Source organism: Lycium ferocissimum, chromosome 1 (genome assembly GCF_029784015.1).
Source record: "Lycium ferocissimum isolate CSIRO_LF1 chromosome 1, AGI_CSIRO_Lferr_CH_V1, whole genome shotgun sequence".
Lineage (NCBI taxonomy): Eukaryota > Viridiplantae > Streptophyta > Magnoliopsida > Solanales > Solanaceae > Lycium > Lycium ferocissimum.
This window is the reverse complement of record NC_081342.1, coordinates 11,852,411-11,877,356: the sequence shown is the minus strand read 5'-3', so window position 1 is coordinate 11,877,356 and position 24,946 is coordinate 11,852,411. Positions and strand designations below refer to the sequence as shown.

Below are 24,946 nucleotides of genomic sequence, written 5' to 3'. Positions count from 1 at the left end.
TGTCTTTGTCAAAGACTTGTAAACATCCTAATCCCCCGTCTCATATTAGTTGTCCACGTTACTAAATATATCCGCCTTAAAATATTTATACATTTAAAAACTCAAAATAGAATTAATAATTTATTTATTTATTTTGACCTTTGCATTAATTATTTTTAAAATAATTAATATTGATTAAAGTGTAAATTATTGAAAAGAGATACAAATAACTTAATAAAATGCGCGTAACAGCAAATGTGGGACAGAGGGAGTACAGTATATTAGACTTTGAATAACATTAGGAGAGATATATTCGAAGCTGCAAAGAAATGGGCTTCTTTGAATACAGTACCAAATACACTAGAAAAACTGTATGGTTCTAGTACTACTAATAGATTTCTTGTTCTTTAAATAGAAATGTTTGAGTGAAGAGATGTGAATTTTTCTCTACAAATTTATATCTTTGGCTTTCAGTTCTGGTGAGTTCTATTCATCTTTCAATTGCTTATTAGCTTTTGCTTAACACAAGTTTCTTGCCTCTATGCCAAAAAGTCTCTTTTTGCATGAGTTTTGTTGCTCTTTAATTATTGAGAAAGTTTTTTTTTTTTTTTTTTGATGGAATGGATTTTTCTCTTTTGCCATTATGATTAGAATTTATCAAATCTTAATTGGTATGAACTTTTTTGACAAATAAACATTTTGCTTATCATATCTGTTAATCATATTGCTTTAAACTTTTGCTAAAGTACTATTTCCCTTTTTGTATTTTTTTTCTATATGAACTTTTGCTGTACTATGAAAAATTCTCATCATTATATCTGTTTTCATATGCTCTAAACTTTTGCTAAAGTACTAATGCCCTTTTTGTATTTTTTTTCTACATGAACTTTTGCTGTACTATGAAAAATTCTCATCATCATATCTGTTTTCATATTGCTCTAAGCTTTTGCTAAAGTTCCCTTTTTGGACTTTTTATGTGAATCTTTGTTGTACTATTAATAGTTCATGAGCTTTTTTATTGTACAATGGTCCGACCCAGTAGCTAAAAAGTATTTTTGGTTGCTCTGAGAGATGTCTTTCTCCTTCACTTAATACTTTTACACGTTTCCCTTTAGCTCTTTTATCTTTGTTTTCTTCTTGATTTGTTTCTTTCTTTTGATGATTGTTTTTCCAACCCACAATCTTCATGTGGTTTCATGTTTTGTTACTATGCTTCCACACTTGGTGTCTTTTGTTATGGGTGACAATATGTTTTCTTGATGAATAAAAAGACCCCTTTCTTTTTTTTGTCTTCAGAAAGTCAAGGAATGCAAATTCAGGGGATATAAAGACATAAAAGATGAATCTTTTATGGTTAAATAACATGGTTGGGAAAAATATGTCTTCAGAATCTTGGTTAACATCACTTTCTTGTTCTGCATCCACACTACAATCTTCAGATGATTCACCAGTGGTTAAATGGCTAAGATTCATTTTCCTCTCACCATGTCCTCAGAGGACTCTGCTATCTTCCATTGATGTGCTTCTTTTGCTTACTTTCATTGTATTTGTAGTACAAAAGTTGTACTCAAAGTTGAGGTCTAATGACAGTTCTAATTCTGGCATTGACAAACCTCTCATTGCACACAACAGAATTTCTGTCAGAACCAATCTTTGGTTTAAGCTGTCTCTGATTTTATCAGCTATTTTAGCCATATCTTCTATAGTTTTATGCATTTTGGTTCTTGGAAGAAGTTCCCAATCGCCTTGGAAACTCATCGATGGACTATATTGGTTGTTTCAAGCGATTACACATGTTGTGATCACTATACTAATAGCTCATGAAAAAAGATTTCGAGCTGTTTCCCATCCGATATCACTTCGTGTGTTCTGGATTGCAAACTTTGTAGTTATGAGTTTGTTTTTCGGTTGTGGGGTCACAAGGCTGGTCTCATTTAAGGAAATTGATCCTATTTTGAGAATGGATGATATAAGTTCATTAGTTGCATTTCCTATTTCTGTTTTTCTTTTCATTGTTGCTATAAAAGGGTCGACCGGAGTTGCTATAACTAGTAATTCTGAATCTAACACGGGGGATGAGAGTGAAACCAATGGGTACGAACTCCTTGTGGATAAATCCAGTGTGACTGGATTTGCTTCAGCTTCTCTACTATCAAAAGCTTTTTGGATTTGGATGAACCCTTTACTGCAAAAAGGTTACAAGTCACCTCTCAAGATCGACGAAGTTCCTTCACTTTCGCCACATCATAGAGCAGAAAAAATGTCCGAACTTTTCGAGAGGAATTGGCCTAAACTCGAAGAAAACTCGAAGCATCCTGTCCGAACAACGTTGCTGCGTTGCTTCTGGAAAGAAGTTGCTTTTACTGCCATTCTTGCAGTAATTAGAGTCTGTGTGATGTATGTAGGGCCAACACTTATAAAGAGGTTTGTTGATTACACAGCCGGAAAAAGGACGTCTCCGTATGAAGGATACTACCTCATAGGAACTCTCCTAATAGCCAAATTTGTGGAAGTTCTGACATCTCATCAGTTCAACTTTAACTCTCAGAAGCTCGGAATGCTTATTCGATCCACACTTGTGACTTCTTTGTATAAGAAGGGCTTAAGGTTGTCGTGCTCAGCTAGGCAGGCTCATGGTGTTGGACAGATTGTAAATTATATGGCTGTCGATGCTCAACAGCTTTCCGATATGATGCTACAGCTTCATTCCATTTGGCTCATGCCACTTCAAGTTTCTGTGGCTTTAGGAATTCTTTATACTTACCTTGGTGCTTCGACTGTTGTAACACTAGCGGGACTTGCAGCGGTTATGGTATTCGTGGTGTTTGGGACTAAAAGAAACAACAGATTCCAATTTAACATCATGAAGAATCGCGATTCCAGAATGAAGGCAACAAACGAGATGCTTAATTACATGCGTGTTATAAAGTTCCAGGCGTGGGAAGAACATTTTAACAAGAGAATTCAAACGTTCCGTGAATCCGAGTACGGATGGTTGTCCAAGTTCTTATACTCGATAGCTGGTAATATCATCGTCTTGTGGAGCACGCCTCTTCTAGTGGCGACACTCACTTTTGGAAGTGCGATTTTGTTGGGAATTCCACTTGATGCCGGGACAGTGTTCACTGCAACTTCTCTCTTCAAGATGTTGCAAGAACCAATCAGGACCTTTCCTCAATCCATGATCTCACTTTCACAAGCAATGATATCACTCGATAGATTGGACAAATATATGATAAGTAAGGAGTTAGTGGATAAATCAGTGGAAAGATTGGAAGGTTGTGGGGGTACAATTGCTATGAAGGTGAAAGATGGAACTTTTGGCTGGGATGATGATAAAAATGAAGAAGAGTTGAAAAATATAAATTTTGAGATTAGAAAAGGAGAGCTTGCAGCTGTAGTAGGGACAGTTGGGTCGGGGAAATCTTCCCTCCTCGCATCAGTACTTGGTGAGATGCACAAGTTATCGGGTCAGGTATGGATCTTATCCTCATAGCTCATCCTTCTGTTTGAAAATGTGTAGAGTGGAAGTCTTATATGAAGAAAAATTACAATCAAACAAGTACCTTTCAAATATATTTTCGTATTGGTGCACTAATATATTCTCCTTGATGTATCAATTGATCTCCACTGAATCAGCACCGTTAAATGGCCAAACAAATCATACTAATGTGCTTCACTCCTTTTGCCCCAAATCTTAATAGTCTTTGCTTCTAATGAACTTCAAACATGTAAACTGAACACCTAATGCAAGAACTAAGAACCATATATTATCATTTATATTGCATTAGCTGATTAGTTTCTTTACACATCTAGACCATATTTTACATTTTTTGCTTGGTTGTAATTGTTTCATACTTAATCTACATGAACCGATTCATCTTTCATGATATATAAGTGCTATGATTAGCTAAAGTTCCTTAAATATAGAAATCATATGCTAACTTGCTTTTGTCAACCCCTTGTTCGACAGGTCACAGTTTGTGGTTCAACTGCCTATGTTGCACAAACATCGTGGATTCAGAATGGCACGATACAAGAAAATATCCTGTTTGGCATGCCAATGAACGGAGGCAGATACAAAGAAGTAATCCGGGTTTGTTGCTTGGAGAAGGACTTGGAAATGATGGAGTTTGGAGACCAGACTGAAATAGGAGAGCGTGGCATCAATCTCAGTGGTGGACAGAAGCAGCGAATTCAGCTTGCAAGAGCTGTTTACCAGGACTGTGATATTTATTTACTTGATGATGTCTTCAGTGCAGTTGATGCTCACACTGGCTCTGAAATCTTCAAGGTTAGAATTCTTCGACGTCATACCTCTTGGCGATTTAATTTAATATGGAAATTACACTGTTCCATTCTGCTAATTATGGACCTATTAGAGGAAAACAGTTCAATTGGTTGAGTGACTTCGTAGGTGAAATGACAATAGTTGAGTGACTTTTCTCTTACAAAACAAAGAAAAGTGAGTTTCTGTGATTGTTATCATTAGTTGAGTGACTTTTCTGTTACAAGACAAAAAAAAAAGTGACTTTCTGAGATAGTTACCATTAATTGAGTGGCCGTCTGAGAAATCAACTCCTTAATCCATATACTCTTGCTACTTACCATCCACATTATTGTAGGGACCAAAGAATACCATCTCCTTCGTTATTACGCTTTAATTTGTATCTAAGGAGTCAACATGTTGATTCTTGTTATTTGACCCTTGATGAAAATTCTTCTTACTACATTAATTTTCCATGAAGTTGACAAGTCCTATTTGCTACCTGAATACTTTGATATTTTGACATGGTGTCTATGTATATTCAACCATCACATTTCCAAGCTCCAACTTGTTTGTTCTTATAATGTCCACCTGAAAATTTCAAACTCTTTTGCAGGAATGCGTGAGGGGAATTCTTAAAGAAAAAACTGTTTTGCTTGTCACGCACCAAGTTGACTTTTTGCATAATGTTGATCTGATCCTTGTAAGTTCCAGAGTTGTGGTTCTCATCTTCCTAATTAAACCTCCTTGGAACCAAGTGTCAAGAGTAGTTTTTGTTTGGTTTCTGTAAAACCTGAACTTTGTGTCTTTTGTTATACTTTCTTGAAGGTCATGCGAGATGGGATGATTGTGCAATCTGGCAAGTACAATGAGATACTAGAAGCTGGCATGGATTTTCAAGCGCTAGTAGCTGCTCATGAGACGTCTTTAGAACTTGTCGACGTGGAGACCAACAATGAGAGCAACGCTTCCCTCGAAGTATCAAAATCTTTTCGAAGACATGGGGAAGAAAATGGAGAGGATAAAACTCAACAGTCTACATCTGATAGGGGAGATTCTAAACTTATAAAGGAAGAAGAAAGAGAAACTGGAAAAGTCAGTCTTCAAGTGTACAAGCTATATGTTACTGAAGCTTTCGGATGGTGGGGCGTAGCACTAGTTCTCTTGTTTTCTTTCTTGTGGCAAGGTTGTCTAATGGCAAGTGATTATTGGCTGGCATATGAAACTTCAGCAGATCGTGCCATGTCCTTCAATCCTTCTTTGTTCATCGAGATATATGGTATTATTGCACTTGTTTCTGCTTTGGTGATATTGATGAGGATGTATTTTGTGACACTCATGGGGCTTAAGACTGCCCAAATATTTTTCGGACAGATTCTTCACAGTATACTGCATGCTCCTATGTCTTTTTTTGACACAACGCCTTCCGGAAGAATACTGAGTCGGGTAAATTTCTGAAGACAAGTTTGTGCTTTTGCATGTAAATTTCAAAGTTTGCTGCTTAGATGATCAAATAAAGACAAGTATCCGTTGCATGATTTAATGTGTATGAGGAGATTTCTGAATAGAAATTTATCACTGATGTTGAGATGTTTCGGTTACTTCTGCAGGCATCTAATGATCAGACCAACATTGATGTGTTCCTCCCATTTTTTATGAATCTCACTCTGGCCATGTTTGTCACACTGCTTGGCATCATCATCATCACATGCCAATATTCTTGGCCTACTGCACTACTTTTGATTCCTCTTGGTTGGCTAAATTTCTGGTACCGGGTATGAGCACACTCTTTATAATGGCTGTCCTTTTCGCTCTTTTTCTTTTCTTCTTGCGTGAACTCAAATCCAAATTCATTTCTTAACATTCTTTTTAAGGCGATTATTTCTCTGAGCATTTTGGCTGAAAGGTATCATGTAGATCAAAAGGGAAACTTTATTTTCTGCTCATCTAAGCTTTTTACTTAGATGTGGTTAAGTATATGTCTCAGTGGCTACTATTTTTTGACTATTTGCAACTCTGATCAATCAAAATTTGGGCAGGCTTGCTGTTCCTTGATGACTAGATAAACATAATATGTTTTAAAGTAATTCAACTGGAACACATAGATATCACACGTGTTATTTGGGATCTTTGAAAAAGATAAGGACTGGTAATTATTAAGAGATTATAATCGAAATAGCAGTAAATTCATTTCTGGTTTACAGGGATATTATCTTGCAACATCTCGTGAATTGACTCGGCTTGACTCAATTACAAAAGCACCTGTTATTCATCATTTCTCCGAAAGCATATCAGGTGTTATGACTATACGTTGCTTCAGGAAGCAGGGGATGTTTTGTCAAGAAAATGTAAACCGAGTGAATGCCAATCTGCGAATGGATTTCCATAACAATGGATCCAATGAATGGTTAGGCTTCCGACTGGAACTGATCGGAAGCTTACTTCTCTGTGTTTCTGCAATGTTCATGATTGTCTTACCTAGCAGCATCATTAAGCCAGGTATAACACTGTCCAATGATCATTTATGGGGAAATATGAATTCCGAGTTTTTTTACTTTCTATTATGGAGTTGAAGAGAACTAATATTCCTTTTTTCTTTTTCTGCAGAAAATGTTGGCTTATCACTATCATATGGTTTGTCCCTTAACAGTGTGCTATTCTGGTCCATCTTTGTGAGTTGCTTTGTGGAAAATAAAATGGTTTCTGTTGAAAGATTAAAACAGTTCTCATGCATACCATCAGAAGCAGAGTGGAAGAAAACTGATTTTGTTCCACCTCCAAATTGGCCAAGCCACGGGAACGTTGAGCTTGAAGACTTACAGGTAATAACTCCAACTGATATTCACTAGCCTACAGGTTCTTAAATTTCAGATATGTTAACATTGAAGCTCTATATTGTTTATTCTACTGGTAAACAGGTCAGATATCGGCCAAACACTCCGCTGGTGCTTAAAGGAATTACTCTCAACATTAGAGGGGGAGAGAAGATCGGTGTTGTTGGTCGTACTGGGGGTGGAAAGTCAACACTAATTCAAGTTTTCTTCCGTTTGGTGGAGCCTGCGGCTGGAAGAATAGTCATCGATAACATTGATATATCCAGGCTTGGGCTTCATGATCTTAGATCTCGCTTCGGAATCATTCCCCAAGAGCCAGTTCTTTTTGAAGGAACTGTGAGAAGCAACATTGACCCCATTGGACAATATTCAGATGATGAAATTTGGAAGGTAATTTAACTTGCTGAGTGAACTAGTTTACTAGCTACCTCAAATGATCACGTAAAATTAGCGAGAAACATGTCTAGACTGCTGACATTTTTTTTGGATGATAATTCTGCAAAAGCAACATACTACTCCCTCCGTCTCAATTTGTTTGTCTTAGTTTGACTTGGTGCGGAGTTTAATAAAATAAAGAAGACTTTTGAATCGTTTGGTCTTAAACTAAAGATATTTGTAATGTACCAAAATTCCCTTGGAATCTTGTGGTCTTAAGTAGGTCACGTAGGATGTCAAGTGTAAAGAGTTGGTACTAAATATAAGAGTGACAATTCTTTTTTAACAGACTACAAAGGAAAGTAAGACAAAACAAATTGGAAAGAAGGGAGTATTTGTTAATGAGAAAAAAAGCAAATACTCTATACATTGTTTTGTTATCTTCCAGGAATTTATCTAACATGTAATCTTGCACATTGTAGAGCCTTGATCGCTGCCAACTGAAAGATGTGGTGTCTTCAAAACCCGAAAAACTTGATTCACCAGGTACCTTTTTCCTCCTCTACGCGATCCTTGTGATTCTCTGCTGAATTATGCAACCAACATTGATGCTTTTCAGATATTATACATACTGATAACTGAATACTGTCATTGGTAAATCATAGTTGTTGATAATGGCGATAACTGGAGTGTCGGGCAGAGGCAGCTTCTTTGCTTGGGAAGAGTGATGCTAAAACGAAGCAGACTTCTATTTATGGATGAGGCAACCGCCTCTGTTGATTCACAGACAGATGCTGTGATTCAGAAAATTATCCGTGAGGACTTCGCGACCTGTACTATAATCAGCATTGCCCACAGAATACCAACAGTCATGGATTGCGATAGAGTTATTGTTGTAGATGCAGGTACTGGTTTCTCTCCTTTTACTTTGTACATTATTTTGAATCTGGTAAATGGTTATTTATCTTTATGTGAGGATCATTTCAAATCAAGCATGGTAAGTATCTTCTATGAAGAATGTTACCTAGAGCCCGTTTGGATTGGCTTATAAGTTGGAATGTTACCTACTCTCTTTGCCAAGTCAGCTTAAAATAAGCTCAAAAAAATAATTGGACCCGTTTAACTTAGTTTATCTAAAGTAGCTTATAAGCTGAAAAAGCTGTTTTCAGCTTATAAGCCAAAAAAAATAAATTGGACTACCCCAACTTATTTTTTTCAGCTTATTGGCCTTTAAGGCTTTTACTCTCTTTTGCCTGGTTCTTGCCTATCTGGAGCTTTTCCCTTTGCCTGGTTTTGTGAGTTTCATACTAACATCAAACTAGAGGCTTATGATATACTGTCTGTCTGTCTGATCCCTTATTTGTATACATTGTTCTCTTTTTCATTTTGTTTTAAGTTAACGGACAGTAAAAAAGAATCACATTATTAGGTTGTGTCTGGTATAGACGAATGTTTTTCAATTTTCTCATGTTTGGTTAGGTCACAATGTTTTGATAAACATTTTCTCTAGGAAAACAACTACTTTAAGAATCAGGAAAATGACCTGTTCAAAAAAAAAAAAAAAAAAAAAAGAATCAGGAAAATAACTTCTAGAAAGGGGAAAAACAAAGTTTTCATAAGTGACATTTACGTTGATTACCCCCCCCCCCTGCCCCCAACAACATATAGCACCGCCACCCGCACCACTCACTCCTCTTCACCCCATCCCCCACCCCTCACTCCCGTGCCCCATCACCCCACTCTCATAATGTTTGCCTAGATTATATATAAATGCTCTTGGGATTCTGCTTACTCACCAAACGTGGAAAAATCACCTATTTCCTCAGAGGCATTGTTCATGCAAAAACATTTTTCTTCATATCAAACACTTTTAATGTGATTTAACCTACTATAGTAGATAATCTGTCTGATTTTCCAGGTTACTGATTCTACTAATTATAGCTAGTTAGTTATAGTTAAGCTTTTAAATAGCCTAATAGAACGTATATAGAAATTATTTTTTTTTTAACCCCAAAATTTCATTTTTTCAAATGCAGGAATAGCAAAAGAGTTTGACAAACCATCTCGTTTGCTGGAAAGGCCTTCACTTTTTGGGGCTTTGGTTCAAGAATATGCCAACAGGTCATCTGAGCTCTAATCAAACCATTCTGGCTTCCTTGGTTTTTGCTGTAATTTGCAAAATACCTATCCAATTATTTACATAGATTTCCAAATAGTGCCATCTCTCCCACTAGTCTTACCTACTATATTTTTGATGAAATGTAACAATATTGGCATTAACAATAGTAATTGATGAATCCTTTAATTAAAACAGCAACAAGGTTATTCTGTTATTAGTCTTTACATCAATTATTATACAGGCTGATTTTTTCTCTCCTCTTCCGATCCCCAAACTGTTCTAACTTGTGTGTTTTCCTACGTACTGCTGAATTGAACTTAGGGTACTTAACTGATCAATGAACCGTTCTCATCAACATTATGTACCGTCACCCACTTTAATTTGTATATACAACTAAAGTTGTTATCATGTCTTTAGCTCGTTAACCTATTGAGAGGTGAGACAAATTATGTTAGTCTCTCCACCCAGGAATGTGGTGGGATGGACGGGATCTCTCACCGGCGTTAGTAAGAGTATCATGTTCGAATCCTGTGAATGGAAACCCTCCATAGGGACTGTTTTCCCCCTTACGGCCTATGCAGCAAGCGCATAGCTAATATAATATAGAAATCACACTCGCAAAGGATGAACAATTTAGTGCAAAGAAACTGAGAGAAAAATAGGAATCTGCCACATCAGAAGTACCTTCTCGGGACCAGAATATGTAACAGAGTATGCAGAAGCTACTATTCTTTGGCTTTTTAATTCGTTTTCATCAATGTAATATATGGAAAGGAGGAAGGAATGTCGAGGGAAACACTTAAGGGAACCGAATATTACACCTGCATGCTGGAAGGCCAACTCATAGTTTAAGAAGATAGTTAAAGGGGAGCTTCCAGTAGCACCCAGGGGCGGATTTTAAAGAGGGCTGAGGGTGTTCGCCCGAACACTCTCGACAAAAAATTACAAGTGTATTTATAGGGTAAATTTTCTGTGTTTATGTGCATATATTAACTTTTGAACACCTTGAATAACAGCAAAAGGCATTTTTTTTTCCGAACTCCCTAAATGAAAATCCTAGATTCGCCGCTGGTAGCACCATCACACCTTACGTGATAGATTCTTATTACCTTCCGAGAGTTTGAACTGTTTGCGCATCATCTTTCTGTTAAAACTTACCCGCACCGGGTGTTCATCCACTGATTGCATGAAAACACAATCTCGTATTGACAACGATATGTACGCCATTAGGTAACATGTAAATAATATAGCCACCGTCTGATAATAATCTCATTTTACAATGAAACCACAAGATTCAAGGAAATTCTAAAGATATCAGCGGAAAGGGAAAATAAGCTAAATATTGCATCTGGGCTCTCTTCATTTCCATCACTTCCGTAAATGCAGCCTAATACAAGCACTCTGATGAGCAAAGATTGGCTAGCAATCACACCAACCGCCTGCTCTTCCATTCGAAACTTATAAACCAAAAAGAGAAAAAAAGCAAAGCCACCAGATTAGCCACAATGAACGAGTGGCCCTACCCTGAGTCCTGGACCCAGCTAGTATCACATTGTCAAGAAGTAATGGATTTTACCCGGACTGTCTTTAACTGCCAACAAGTAATGGATTTTTATCCTTGTACATGTGATATCTTTTGCACAGTTTCTCTAGTGTTGCTACAGAATGCTGCATCTTATTTAGTTTTGTGTCCATGAACATGCTCTGCAAAGAGGAAAAACCAGTCTCCGGTAAGTAAACGCCACAGCAAATACATGCTAAATAGTTTTGTAAATCCCCCAATCCCCCATCTCTACCTGATAATCATCTCCATACTCCTCTACAAGCCTGCTAATGTAAACTCGCTGTATGGAAGTCAGTGGTTGCAGAGGAGCACTTTTTCCATCCCTTCGTTTCTTCCCAAGTGCTGACTTAAGATCTATAGTTCAAGAATCAAAAGTATCACATTTATGATAAACAAAAACAGAAGGATCAGAGACGAATAAACTTAAATTGGCTTCATAGATATAAAATATATATTTATCTGTTATTGCCTATTATTACTGTTGTCTATGCATCTCTCCTTGAGCCGAGAGTCCATCAGAAACAGCATCCCTAGGGTTAACGTTTGCGTACACTCTACCCTCGCCAGACCCCACCTGGTAAGGATTATACTGGGTATGTTGTTGTAATGCAGTAGGAAGAGTAAAAACAGGAATCTAGACATTATCTTAATTCTGCAAATATAGTTTGTTATTCATTGTAAAATAATATTTAACTGGCATTTCCATGTGGAGAAAGATCGCACAGCTGGCCTTTGCACTTCGCCTCTCACAATCCCTCTCTCATACTCTCCATGGATGAACTCCTTACTAACCTAATTGGCAGCTTCTTCTTCATGAGGCTAAGAATGTGTGTAGTGCTTTTAGTTTTCCAATTGTCGTCACAGATAATTAGTACTCCCTCTGTCCCAATTTATCTGGTATCATTTCCTTTATAGTCTATCCCAAAAAAAATGTCACATTTCTATAATTAGAAACAATTTAAATTTAAAATTCCTCTTTACCCTCAATGAAATGGTTAATGGCCACACAACTGTCTAAAGGAGTAAATTCCCTAAAAGGTCACCCATGTATTGAGAATTCCCTACAAATATCACTTTTGTTTCTTTTAGGACTAGAATATCACCCAACTTTCACTATTTTCCTCAGAATATACTAAACACACAAAACCCTCCTTTCCTAGTTGGCATGCCATGTCATATCATTCTTTCCTAGTTAGCATGTCATGTCATATAAAATTCTATTTTTTTATTTCTATTAAATTTATTTAACTGATCCAATCCATTTACCCAAACCCATTTTACCCAACCAACCCATATCTTAACTGGATGAGTTAAATAAATGGTGCCACATTAATTGGGACGGAGAGAGTAATAAAACACTGTCAAGCACGCAATACTAGTTTCCACTATCATCTGAAACATTCCAGAATGATGTAAGGCTCCGTAGCAGAAGGCTTCAAAATGATTTCTTCCAAAGAGAGAAGAAAAAAAGAACCTAAAGGTACAAAACATTTTTGTTTCTAAATATAATTTCCATCCACTATGGTAACCCAGCTCAGAAGCGCTCCAAAGAACTCAACAACCAAGCTAAAGAAATTTTCCTCAGTACCCATATAGTATAAGTATATCTTACCAGACTTTTTCATACGTCAATAAATAGAGGCAAATCTATGGATATCAAACAACATCAGCATTATGACATTGCACTATGTCTAATCATAGTCCAGCTAAATCATAGAACTTTTAGCGCACCACAACTTTTCTGAAGCAATCAAAATAGCAACACAACCAGATGTCCGGCATAATTGTTGCTACACTTACATTTAGGTCCCCACTGCGTTGCTTGTCAAGTAGCAGTTTAGTGTGGTTAGGGACTCAGACATCAGCATTAGCGCCTCTATTTACTTTAAAAAAAAAAACTTAATTTCCCTCAAAACACTAATTTTTTGCATCGATATGAATGAACGAATGGAGCAAAGTGAATATGAAGTACTTCATTTTCGCCCACTCAACTAGTTTGAGAATGAGCGCCACAGTTGATTAAAACAATCGAATTCCTATAGTAGCAGCAACTAAGGGGTCGTTTGGTAGCTGATTAGAGTTATCCATGTATTAGTAATGCAGGGATTAGTTATGAGGGAATCTATGTACTTCCTCCGTTCCAATTTATGTGGCACCCTTTCCTTTTTAGTCTATCGCAAAAAGAATGTCACCTTTTCTATTATTAGAAACAATTTAACTATAAAATTTCCCTTTTACCTTTAATGAAATGATCTTTAGCCATACAAATATCTAAGGTTTGTTTTAAACCACAAATTTCAAAAGTCTTCTTTGGTTCTTAAACTTTGTGTCAAGTCAAACGGTGCCTTATAAATTGAGATGGAGGGAGTATATTTTATGCAAGGTATAGTTATTCATGTATTAGTTATTCATCTTCTATCCTGCATAAAATAATACATACATTTACTCATAACTTATACATGTATTAGTTATGCGGGTTTCTAAATTACAAACTAAACGCCATACCAATTTTATACATGAATAACTTGCCTCCTAACTAACTACCAAACGACCCCTTAGTAAAAGGCTGACATTATTCCTTATCGACTGTTTGGTTTGTTGTATTAAAAATAACACTGCATTGCATTACTATTAAATAGCACTGTATAGGGTGTATAAGTAAAACTGGTACTAGACTTAAATTTGCAGCCTACCAAACAACCCCTATGAGTATTTGTAAAGGGATACTGACCATCTTCCTCAACGTCACTAGCAGAATCATCCAAATCCTGAAACCCATCCACGTCATCATCCATATCCATAGGTTTCTGTTTCTTGTTCGGCGGCGGCACCTGAAGGCTATCAGTTTCAATCATATGAGATGTCCGGCAACGAACACCAAGCAAATTAGGGTTCGAAACGACGCCGAATGACTTGTAATTGTCGATTACGCTGCCCTTATCATCCCAATGTGAGTTCACTAGTGACTTCAGCTTTGGTGGGAGTGAAAAAGCAGGTTTGAATACATTAGGGTTCTTTTTTGGGAGACCCACTCGAACTTTTGTTCTTGATCTCTTGTATTTTCGCCGTGAACCACCCATAATAACTGTTGAATAAGATACAAATAGAGGCTAGGGTTTAAGGTGAGGATCTTTGATAAACCTTACCTTTTCATTTTTTGGTCTATTTATATGCTTATCAAGGGAGAAAATGACTGAAATGTTCCCTTTATGTTTGAGGTAGCTCTAAAATAGTCCCTTAAGTATTATTTAATAGTTTTGGTGTGACAAGAAGGTGCCACCGAAGTTTAAAGATAAGTTTTATAGAGTGGTGATTAGAACAATTATGTTGTATGAGGTGGATTGTTGGACAGTCAAGAAATTTCTCGTCCAGAAGATAAAGTTTGCGGAAATGAAGGTGTTGCGATGGATATATGGGCATACTAGGAAAGATAGGATTAGAAATGAGGTTATCCAGGACAAGGTAGGAGAGGCCTCGGTAGAGGACAAGATGCTAGAAGCGAGACTAAGATGGTACAGGCATGTGCAAAGGAGATGCACGGAGGCCCCCCAGTGCAGAGGTGTAAGAGATTAACTGTGGATGGTTTCAAGAGAGATATACAGGAAGCGCAAAGAAGGATTGGGGAGTTGTTTTTGTTGGTCCTTTAAGTTTACTAAAAGTCAACACTTTTAGTCTTCATTAAATATTTCCTGGAATTTTTTTATTAGATTTGACGAGAATTATGAAAAAGAAAAAGAAAAGTTAGCGGGCACTCACATTTGAGGTACAATTTTTATAGTTTCTGCTATTTTAAATTTACTTTCAGAGTCTGGTGCAACTTTTTGTGTTATAAGTTTTGCCATTGTTTTATACTAGTATCATTTTAGTGTCTGATGTAGTCTTTTATGTTGAATATTTTAGAATTTGATGGGACCTTCTTGGTGTTTATAGTTAAATCTTTTTTTCCACTTTTTTCATCAAAAACTAATATTCAGAGTTCGGTAAATTTTTAAAAGAGACTAAAATGTTAACTTTTGACAAATTTAAAGGACTAAACTATTAAGTGCATTCTTAAGTGACTATTCCGAATCTACCTCAAAACATAAGGGACCATTTATGTCATGTTCTCCTTAACAAGGAGTTGGCAAATAGCGTAACAGAGAACTCGTCATATATATATATATATATATATATATATATATATATATATATATATATTTTTTTTTTTTTTTTTTATAAATCTTATAGGCTATAGCAATATTTTTCAGAGAAGATTATGATTTTTAATTATCCAATTGCATTTCACATAATAATTGGTAATAAATTTGAATACTACTATATTGATTGACTACTTACAAAATGTTGTAATTTAGCAATACATTCACAAATCCGTTCCATTTTTGAAGTAAAACTTATTTGGTTAGTAATGATTTTCAAATAATTTGCAGTTTGGCAAAATAGTAAGAATAACTATCCATTGAACGGATAATATGAATATTTATTAATTTAATATAAGAACAAAACTATTAACTTTTTGCTCTATTAAATGTAATCAAGTAATATTATGTTTCTTGTAAATTTGGAACCTTTTTTACATGGTTAAAAAGAGGATACTCTAGCCAAGTGGAGAATGCATGAAGTACTCTAATGCTCGTTAAAAGGAGGATGTCGAGACCCAATTGATAGTGAGTAGTGACCAAGAAACACTTATTTCGGGTACCTTTGTGCCAACTTCTCTATTGTCATTTTGAATTTGTTACAGTGTAATTCAATATAATAATTATTAGCTATCAAATTATCATGTAAAATTTTAAACTCAATAAATACGCAACAACAATAACTTCTCATATAAAGGACTATAAGCAAGATGAGTAAGGGTGGCTAAAACTATTGATTTTATTTTTCATATAACCATCTTATATTCAAAATTCATTGACATGAGTAATCCAGATTTTTCATGCCTAAGGCCAATATTGATTGAAGTAATTTTTTTCCTTTAATCAATCAAAACTCTTCCAAAATTATACATGTTTTTTGTATTTGGAAATGAATCAATCTTGACGGATATGTAAAGGACTAAAGGCCATTCGAATGATTGAATTAATGACTGCTTTGCTCTCTTCGACGCGATTAAAAGGAGATATCAACATTTCAACTATAACTTCTGAAGATAAAATCATGTAACTTAAAAATTCAAAAAGGTATATTTTCTCATTCAAATTCTGGCCTTAGTAGAACTATCGTGACATGCAATAGTACCATACCCATTTTTCAAGTGTAGTGAATACTTACTATGCTCCGACTTCAAATGCTGAATATTTGTTCTCAACCACCAATGGATATGGTGTGAATAAAATCTCTTCATCCTTAACTAAAAGTTTCAGATTCGGGGAGCATGGTAAGTAACACAGCGCGAATCTAGGTTTCGGGCCAGTGAAATCCATATACCAAATGATTAAACCAAAAAAAAAAAAAGTAGGAAGTTAAGGAACTGACTTCTGGAAATCTCGTAATTGGAGAGTTGAGTTCCACAACAAATTTTCTTACAAAATCATGGCTTAAGTTACTTGACCAAAAACCAGCAAGCAGGAGTGCTTTAACTAAAAAAAAACACGTAATATGAAAAAATTATGCAATTATTTACAGATTCTTGCACTTGTTCGGGGCATGAACAGCAGAAACATAAAGAGAATTTGAGAAAATCTATGTTGCTTGAATCCTTCAAAATAGGAACCACACCCATTTGGGATCCTCCAAAAATATTGCTCCAAAAATGCAATATTTTTGGAGGATCCGACATGGGTACGACAACATTTTGAAGGACCCAAGCAACATAGAAGAAAATGCAGGAAAGCAAAATGCTACTATGCAATTCTAGTGCCACCATGAGACTAATATATCATTCAGACGCCAATAAATGCCCGACACTGAGATTCCCAATGCTCCTTAGCAAGTCGAAGTCTCTCAACTCTCTCGGTCTGAAGGCGCTCTTTCCAATACTCAGGACAACTGTTCAAAAATGTGGAAACGAATTAGAACCAACACAAGCAACAAGAGTACATATAAACACCTCCGGAGTTGATAGACATAAACTGGCCACATTACAGAAGAAAGAATACCTTCTACTTAGTAGAATGTTAAGCTCTTCCAGATGCACAGCACCTTCATAGACTCCTTCCTGAATCACATAACAAAAAATATGAGATGAATATTATGTCTCAAAAATTTATTTAATACCAGTACAAAGTAAATCAGAATTGGAGAAGCCAGTGCAGAAGCTAGAAAACAGCGAGATTTACCATAACCGAACTGATATTATTGACAGTTTATTTCTTTTGCAACTTATGTCCATCACTAAAATAACTTCCCGAAAATTCTTAAGAACAGTATTCCTTGCATTGTGAAGCAGATTTTGCAAAGCAGGCACATCTTCGTATTTCTAATGAGTTCAAAAGTCCATGTGAAATTATTTTCCTTGTTTCAGGGGCTGGGGTAGGCTGCTATACTGTAACCAGAGGAAACAAGCCCCGAGAAATATTTTGAATCAAGTAACTTATTTATCCTCTCTAACGCAACAGTAATACAAAGTTAAACATTGGAAATTTGGTATCCAGTGTTTAAGAAAATTGGTGCTCGTAACATATTATTCACAAGTATCTTGCTAAAAGCTAAAGCCACTGAATAAAGACAGAAAGCTTTACTAACCTCTCGGCAGAGAGGACACTTTTCCTTGGGATTTGCTGCCTGCAGTCCATCCACAATGGTCACTGATGCACCTTTGCAAGCACAGATATAGCAGAAGATATGACCACAAGTGAGAGATACTGGATCAAACACGGTATCCTGCAAAAACAGATGTATTTAAAGCACTATTTCAAAAAAGATACAAACTTTCAAAGTTAATCTCTGCTTTATTTATCCTGCACGTTGTAAGTGGATGACAAATGATAAAGTCTAATTGAAAAGTTTCTACATGGATTGCTAGGATAGAAGGCAACATTATTACTAGAAGCAAGTGATATGCTGAAACTTACAGAGATAACAACCTTTCAGCTAAACTACACGAAAAACTGATGACATGCAACAGAATTTGAAGCCAAAACAAGAAGAAATGTATTTCCAGTATCGTATCTGCTAAGATATTAGGAAACTTTTTTGATCCAAAAAAAAAAAAAAAGATTTTGAGAAACTTTCCTAGATTTAATATTCACTAGGGTAGTTTAGTAGGGATTGGATAACTGCTGGTCCTCAGCATTTTGCTCCAGAAGATCTCATGTTGCAGCTTTTTCCTCCAAAAACTTCGTGTTGGTCAACCTTGCAACTTTCCAGTTCGCGATTCAGTTATCTAAGAAACTAAAAGGTTATCTCTACTCACAGGTCATTTTGCCTGCTGCCACAATGGTTTTTCTTTTATCTAATTAGAGAATAAGTTTGTCTAGATGTCTGTAATAAACGCGAGAAGACGTCCCTAGAGTTACAAGGCAGACTTTGACAAAGCTGCAAAGCGTAAGGTTGTGAATGCATCTCTTTGCTCTGATTTATATTCTCAATACTCCAGTTACATTACTGCCTTACAGCTGCAGCCTGCAAGGGTGATTGCATCTGACGGAGAATTAAGAAGCCAAGCTTGAAATGGTTCTTTTAATCTACCACCGGTTATTGTTGTTTTTGAATAACTAATGATGTTTCCTAATATATGGTAATAGGTACAATGTTGATATTCTTATTATGTTTTCAGATATGACTGGGATGTTAGCTTTACTCTGTCTAATGTTTTTCCTAAATTCAATTTCATTAATCATCCATTTGCCAAATGTTTAGTTTTGCTTTATGACTGACTGTAGAATAAATTAGAGTTGTTTTTCTGAAATACTGAATTTTCAGGAATTTGTTTTTGATTGGTGAATTGAGGAATTTAGGGTTGGTAATTATTTAGTATTTACACGCTATATAAATTTGATTCTTGAGCAACTAAATAAACTAAGATAAAGCTTTAAATTAATTGTTCTTCTTTGTCTGTTGTTACATGTATCTGTATCCTTTGTATACATGCAAAATTGCCCCTCCAGTTTTCTTCTTTCATATGCATCGGTAGGTCAATTAATATCCACAGATAGAGACGGAAATATTGATCGTAGATGTCCTGATCATGTGAACTAGTGAAGTTGGCAATCATACTTGCTCAAAATTGAGCAAAAAATTTGGACTCTAGTAGATTGGATTAGTAGGTGGATATCCTATTATTTATCTAGTGTATCCAGTTCATAATACTTGGATAATACCCCAATTCTAGGGAGTGCAATACCCAACATGACAATCAAACAACTACCGTTGTACTAGACGTTTCATGGTAGAGCATCTGGAATCAGCCACGTAACAACTAAAGCAGTTATACAAGCTAAAAGAAATTCAAGAGCCAAAGGATAAATATTATCTTTATCTGAACAAAGAGATTGTGTACAAGATTGCAACTTCAAAATGATTATTTTGACCAGCTCTTGGACTGGTCGCACATACAAGTCGTAATGAACTTATCACCAAGTCCAAGGGGATAAATTGATTAAGACTAGAGAAAATTCATTCATCACTGACGCTAAGAACCAGCTAACGCCAAATCACTCACTAAATTTGAAGTCTGATAGACATGTCTTAAACCACACAGACAAACACGTCAGCCTTCTACAATATTGTGTTTCAAACGAAATTTGAATATGATACTCAATTTAAAGGGAATCTTTTTATTGGGAGTGGGGGTGGTTTCTTGGCTGATAACATGAACAACAAGATATGGAGAAAGAGCGAGCACGTACCAAGCAAATAGAACAGGTCAAATCAACGTCAAGCTTGATAGAATCAAAAAGCTCACAAGTAAGAGATGGTTTCCCTTCATTGAAATTCAGGAAGCAACCATCAAAAAGTGCAAGAGCCTTCCCATTTCTTGCTTTATTTTCTCTCAAATTGATGTGAAAAGCCATTAGTTCACACATCCAGGGCGATTGAAGGATCTCAATGTGCATACTTTGAGCTTGTGACTTGAATGCCTGCCCTTGCTTAGAATAGTGAATCTACAAATAGACAGAAGTAGTTAATAAAGGAAGCAAAACTCAGTAATTAGGTTGAATTAATTGATCTAAAAGGGAAGTACCTTGTCATATTTCTTAAGTATTTTACGCATGGCAATTGCATTGATTATAGCATAGGTGACTAGATCTTTTCCTTCTTGAAGTAAAGCAATATGGTTTCCTTGTATTTTTTCTTTGAGCAAGATAAGACACTTGCGGAAACCCGATGAGAGGTGCAGTTCAAGCAATCTCTGTGCACGTTTATTGAAGCAGCCAACCACTTCAGACATCTCCTTAAGGAGGGATGGAAAAAAGCTTCCATCACAAACTAAAGAGAAGAGGAAAACTTATTAGAATCTTATAGTGATGACTGATATAAGATATAATAAAACAAAGACAAAAGTTTAGCTTATACAAGCTTTAACATTGTTCCAGTGCATAATTTGTCAAAAACTAAAAAGATAAGAGTTTCTTTGTTTACTTTTTTACCAAAAATAAAATGAAGTGATCCTGTATTAAGTTAATTTGAAACGTGACATACAATAAATTCCAGAATGCAACTGAAGCAGTAAATAATGCGCATCAGAGATGCAATAACCAGAGATTCTAAATATGTCGAAGCAATATAACTAGATAGATTAATTAGAACCTTATACTAACAACTGGTATAAAACATACTAGCAAACAAACAGAAAGTCTATGATTTTACAAGCTTTCAAAGTTGTCCTAGTGCATATATTGTGAAATACTCAAAAAGAGGCGAATTTCTTTGTTTTTTTAACCAAATTCAAGCCATCAAAAGAAGATTAATTTGAAAATGGGATGAATGCTAAATTCCAGAGTGAAACTAAAGCAGCAAATATGCTCACTAGAGATGTAATCAACAAGGGATCCCACGTATTTTTAGCAATATAAGTAGATAGACTAATTAGAATTTAGACCTTATGAAATGATTGAGATAAAATATACTACTAAGAAATAAGAAAGTTCATTGATTTTACAGGGTTTAAAGTTGTTTCAGTACATAAATTGTCAAAAACTCATAAGGGAGTGAATATTTTTTCCTTCTCTTTTACCAAATTTAAGCAATCTTATAATTTGAATAAGCAAATGACACAAAAGCAGTAAATATGCTCATCAGATATGAACCAACCACAGATCTTAATATGTTTAAGCAATTTTTACTCAACAAATTAATTGTGCATAAACAACCAGAGAAGTCACTAGGTGATTTCTTTCCATCTATCTAAGCGTTGGCGGGCAGAATTACCGATACTTATTCTTTGGTGGGAGGTAAACGGAGTATCCGTGGAAATAGTCGAGTTGTCTTATTGGTCCGGAGTTACCTGACCGTTATAATTTTTTTTTTTTTTTTGTCAAAAATTCAAAAGTTGGAAATTTATTAACTCTTTTTTTTATTTTATTTTTATGCCAATTTTAAGCTATCCTATACAAAATCATTTTACATGCAACGATAGATGAAACTAAAGCAGCAAGATGCTTATCAGAGTCAAGAGAGGATGAATCAACCACAGATCAACGTGTATAAGCAAAGAGAAAATTTATGCATTTACCAGTTTTTAAAGTTGTCCCAATGAATGTATTGTCAAAAAAACTCAAAAGGGGGCAAATTTATTCACTTTTTTAGACACCAAATTTGAGCTATCCTATACAAAATAATTTGAAATCAACCACAGATTCACATATCTTTAAGCAATTTGAATTCAACAGATTTTAACCAACCTGAGCATTGATGCTGTGAACACGTGGAGCTTTCATGGAGATTATTATTTCCAGGCAATGCAACACTTCTTGATTGATCACATCTTCGACACTTTTTCAAAATTTTCTTCAATTTCTTAAGACCCACACGTGGCAATTTTTTATTTTGACATTGCCCTTCCATATACTCTTCATATTTCTTGCAAAATTTCATTTCATTCAATCTTGTTTTTTCAATCTGGGGTTTTTCAGCACAAAAAATAAAAATAAAAAAAATTAAGAGGTTCGAGCACTTTATTAGTGGATACTGAAAAAACTCAGCAAATTTTCTTTATCTCTATCTATCCTTAAATAACGGTAATAGTGACACCTAACGTATGTTATGATCTCAGACAAATTTAATTGAAAGAAGGCACAGAATTCAAGGAAAAGTGGAAAACAATTTTGAAAGTGTGAAGGCTTTGTTAAGTTGTTTAGTACTGCCGTGTTTATCAAGGGACGATGGATCTTGTGGGCCTATTGTCAGGGTGGATTTAGTGTGTTAGTAGTTGAGATGTCAATTCTGAACCATAGTGTAAAATTTACTAAATAAGGTATTAAGCAGGCGTTTATTTGAAAATCAAATATTTTTCACTTTATTTGGAATTTTAAAGTTGGAGTTAAAAATAAAGTTGTGTTTGGTTATAATTTTTGTAAAGATTATTTGGTTGTTTCAATGTATTAAAAGTGAAAAACAAGTTTGTCGATGTTTTTAAAATTTCAAATACAGCTAGAATATTGATTTTCAAATAAAGTGAAATAATTTTCCGTAAAAAAGTGAAAAATTATCGTGTCCAAACAGGCTCTAATACTCACTCCGTCCATTTTTACTTGTCCATATTTGATTTAACCTTTTAATCACCCTAATTATTATAAATATAAATTAAGCATACTTTAAAAGTTGTGCGATACCACTAACAATTTCTTGAAGTTTCCGATCGAATAATAAGGGTAAAATAGGTATGAAGTGGCAAATTATCTCTTGATTTTTCAAGCTGATCGAGTAAAAATGGATATTTATTTTTAATATACTGAACAAGTAAAAATGGATGGAGCGAGTTTTTGATTTCCCCTTTTTCTTTCTTCTAAGAACAAAAAGATAAAAAATTTAATAATATTGACACATGGCAGCAAATTCTGGATTGATTGAAATCTATGTCAAGATTTTGTTTGCTTGATTTATAAATAAGGCAAATGTATGTCATTTTTTGCAACGAAGAGGACACATATGACCCAATTATTAACGGAGAAGAGACTTGTTATGTGGTTGGAATGTTATCCTTTTCTATTTAAAATTGTAATAGCAAATGACCTTTTTAAGAAAATAAACCACATAATTAGTTATACAAAGTATATTAATTCTTAACAACACACAAAACAACCAATAAAAAAAATAATTCTTTTATTTAGCATTATAACTAATTTTATTCTTAATTCTTGTATGACTAACATACCATTACTAATCTCTATGTATCTTCGAACCAAGAGACCCCATAAAGTTTAAAGAACCCACGTCTAGCCGCTGTCATGTGAAAGTAATCCGTTAGCCAAACACTTCCTTTTGGAGCCAAAAAACAAAGTACCAGCAAGAAATTGTGTGACCTGTCATTAATTGCTTCCAATTTCCAAGCAAAAATGGGTTGGTGGATAGTGACAGGGTTGATCACCTTGACAGAAATTATATGCCTCTTTATTTCAAGTCTAATTCTAAGATTTTAGGTCAATTAGTACTTGACAATTGACATGATAAGTTGAAGCAGAGGCGGATCTACGATTTAAACTCTAGGGGTTCAACCTTCTAAATTTTTAGCATTGAACCCTTATATTTTTAAAGTTATGGATTCATATCTACTATTTATTGTAAATTTAATAAATTTTTACACGTAAATTTATACACCGCATCGAAAGTTTGGGGTTCAATTGAACCCCAAGTTATAGTGCTCCATCCGCCTCAGCGTTGAAGAGAACCGTGCTTGATATGGTTCAATTTACAAAAGAGGGATCCTTTGGTTGATTGTTTAGTTATGTTTAGTTATAGGGTAATTGTATACTCTCATTTCATTTTTATTAGTCCTTTATTGATTTGATACTTTTCTTGAGAAATTATTTATGAAAGTTAATTTTACTAGATTATCAATATTAATTATCTTTTGAAATCTAACTTTAACTATAGTAGTAGTTTATGCAGTTACTTAAAGATAAGGGTAATATAGGAAGAAAATAATAAATTTATGTTAATTTGAAAAAATAATAAATAAAACGAAAAAAACTATTTTAATATAAGGGACTAATAAAAGGGAATGAAGGGAACAATATATAAATTATTCTATAAGAAAATAATATAAAGTTGTTATCCAAAAAATGAATAATGCATGAATTGTTATTTAGAATTTATTTATTGTAAGTACATTTTTATCTTTAGATATTCAAATATTATTATTGTAGACATATTGCTTATTCCGCTTTATACTTGTATCCCTTGATTTTTCATATTAAATTTATGTGTAATTATGTGATCTGTCACAAAATAATTAAAATATATATCTAATAGTTGATGTTAACTTCAAGTATTCATCATCATTTATTTGACCTATTATTTTTTTTCATTATACCAGATGATAACTCATTTGAATTTTACGCTGTTTGATTGGAGGAACTAGAAAATACTAGCAATACCGACCGTTTGACTTTCTCAATATGGTCCCTTAAAGATCTCTGCGCAATAGCATGGATGGTCCATTGCTTTGATGAATTATTATATGCTTCTAAAATGATAGTGGTAAGGAAAAAAAAAAGTCTATTTAATCGATTGTTCTTTGTTTCTCTTGTGACGTTTGTGGAATCGATTATAATCATGATAAATAAGGAAAACTGTGGGAGACTTTGACCCAATATGAAACTCTATTCTTTAATTGTCCAGCTATAAATTCTGCAAGAATATTAGGGTTTCCGTAAGGGCTGCAATAAGGGCCTGGTGTCATTATGTTAATAAAAAATAGCTTGGCG

At 34.9% G+C, this 24,946-nt stretch overlaps 3 protein-coding genes across 3 annotated transcripts; 1 reads left to right on the top strand and 2 right to left on the bottom strand.

Annotated features, from left to right (window-relative positions):
- The first annotated feature begins 280 nt into the window (after positions 1 to 280).
- LOC132048050 (ABC transporter C family member 14-like) lies at positions 281 to 9,832 on the top strand. Its single transcript, XM_059438998.1, has 12 exons — positions 281 to 458; positions 1,276 to 3,454; positions 3,953 to 4,273; positions 4,863 to 4,949; positions 5,075 to 5,692; positions 5,857 to 6,021; positions 6,451 to 6,745; positions 6,854 to 7,068; positions 7,165 to 7,470; positions 7,938 to 8,001; positions 8,121 to 8,360; positions 9,492 to 9,832. Exons 2-12 carry the CDS (start codon positions 1,319 to 1,321, stop codon positions 9,590 to 9,592), a joined length of 4,548 nt encoding a protein of 1,515 aa, XP_059294981.1. The 5' UTR covers positions 281 to 458; positions 1,276 to 1,318; the 3' UTR covers positions 9,593 to 9,832.
- Positions 9,833 to 10,800: 968 nt separating this feature from the next.
- Positions 10,801 to 14,277, bottom strand: LOC132048039 (uncharacterized). Its single transcript, XM_059438991.1, has 3 exons — positions 13,870 to 14,277; positions 11,371 to 11,492; positions 10,801 to 11,278 (listed from the first exon to the last, which is right to left on the bottom strand). Exons 1-3 carry the CDS (start codon positions 14,216 to 14,218, stop codon positions 11,162 to 11,164), a joined length of 588 nt encoding a protein of 195 aa, XP_059294974.1. The 5' UTR covers positions 14,219 to 14,277; the 3' UTR covers positions 10,801 to 11,161.
- Positions 14,278 to 16,593: 2,316 nt separating this feature from the next.
- Positions 16,594 to 22,208, bottom strand: LOC132048028 (probable E3 ubiquitin-protein ligase BAH1-like 1). Its single transcript, XM_059438982.1, has 6 exons — positions 21,923 to 22,208; positions 20,263 to 20,507; positions 19,928 to 20,182; positions 17,823 to 17,960; positions 17,237 to 17,295; positions 16,594 to 17,126 (listed from the first exon to the last, which is right to left on the bottom strand). Exons 1-6 carry the CDS (start codon positions 22,113 to 22,115, stop codon positions 17,021 to 17,023), a joined length of 996 nt encoding a protein of 331 aa, XP_059294965.1. The 5' UTR covers positions 22,116 to 22,208; the 3' UTR covers positions 16,594 to 17,020.
- Between the last annotated feature and the right edge of the window lie 2,738 nt (positions 22,209 to 24,946).

Excerpts from the sequence above, each read along its gene's own strand:
- LOC132048028 (XM_059438982.1), bottom strand. The coding sequence starts at position 22,115 with ATGAAATTTTGCAAGAAATATGAAGAGTATATGGAAGGGCAATGTCAA. Across the intron at positions 17,961-19,927 it reads TGACCTGTTCTATTTGCTTG|GATACCGTGTTTGATCCAGT; the intron begins GTACGTGCTCGC and ends CTGTTTTTGCAG. Across the intron at positions 17,296-17,822 it reads AGTGTCCTCTCTGCCGAGAG|GAAGGAGTCTATGAAGGTGC; the intron begins GTTAGTAAAGCT and ends TATGTGATTCAG.
- LOC132048039 (XM_059438991.1), bottom strand. The coding sequence starts at position 14,218 with ATGGGTGGTTCACGGCGAAAATACAAGAGATCAAGAACAAAAGTTCGA. Across the intron at positions 11,493-13,869 it reads TAGTGACGTTGAGGAAGATG|ATCTTAAGTCAGCACTTGGG; the intron begins GTCAGTATCCCT and ends CTTGAACTATAG. Across the intron at positions 11,279-11,370 it reads AGTATGGAGATGATTATCAG|AGCATGTTCATGGACACAAA; the intron begins GTAGAGATGGGG and ends TCCTCTTTGCAG.
- LOC132048050 (XM_059438998.1), top strand. The coding sequence starts at position 1,319 with ATGAATCTTTTATGGTTAAATAACATGGTTGGGAAAAATATGTCTTCA. Across the intron at positions 5,693-5,856 it reads CCGGAAGAATACTGAGTCGG|GCATCTAATGATCAGACCAA; the intron begins GTAAATTTCTGA and ends TTACTTCTGCAG. Across the intron at positions 7,069-7,164 it reads TTGAGCTTGAAGACTTACAG|GTCAGATATCGGCCAAACAC; the intron begins GTAATAACTCCA and ends ACTGGTAAACAG.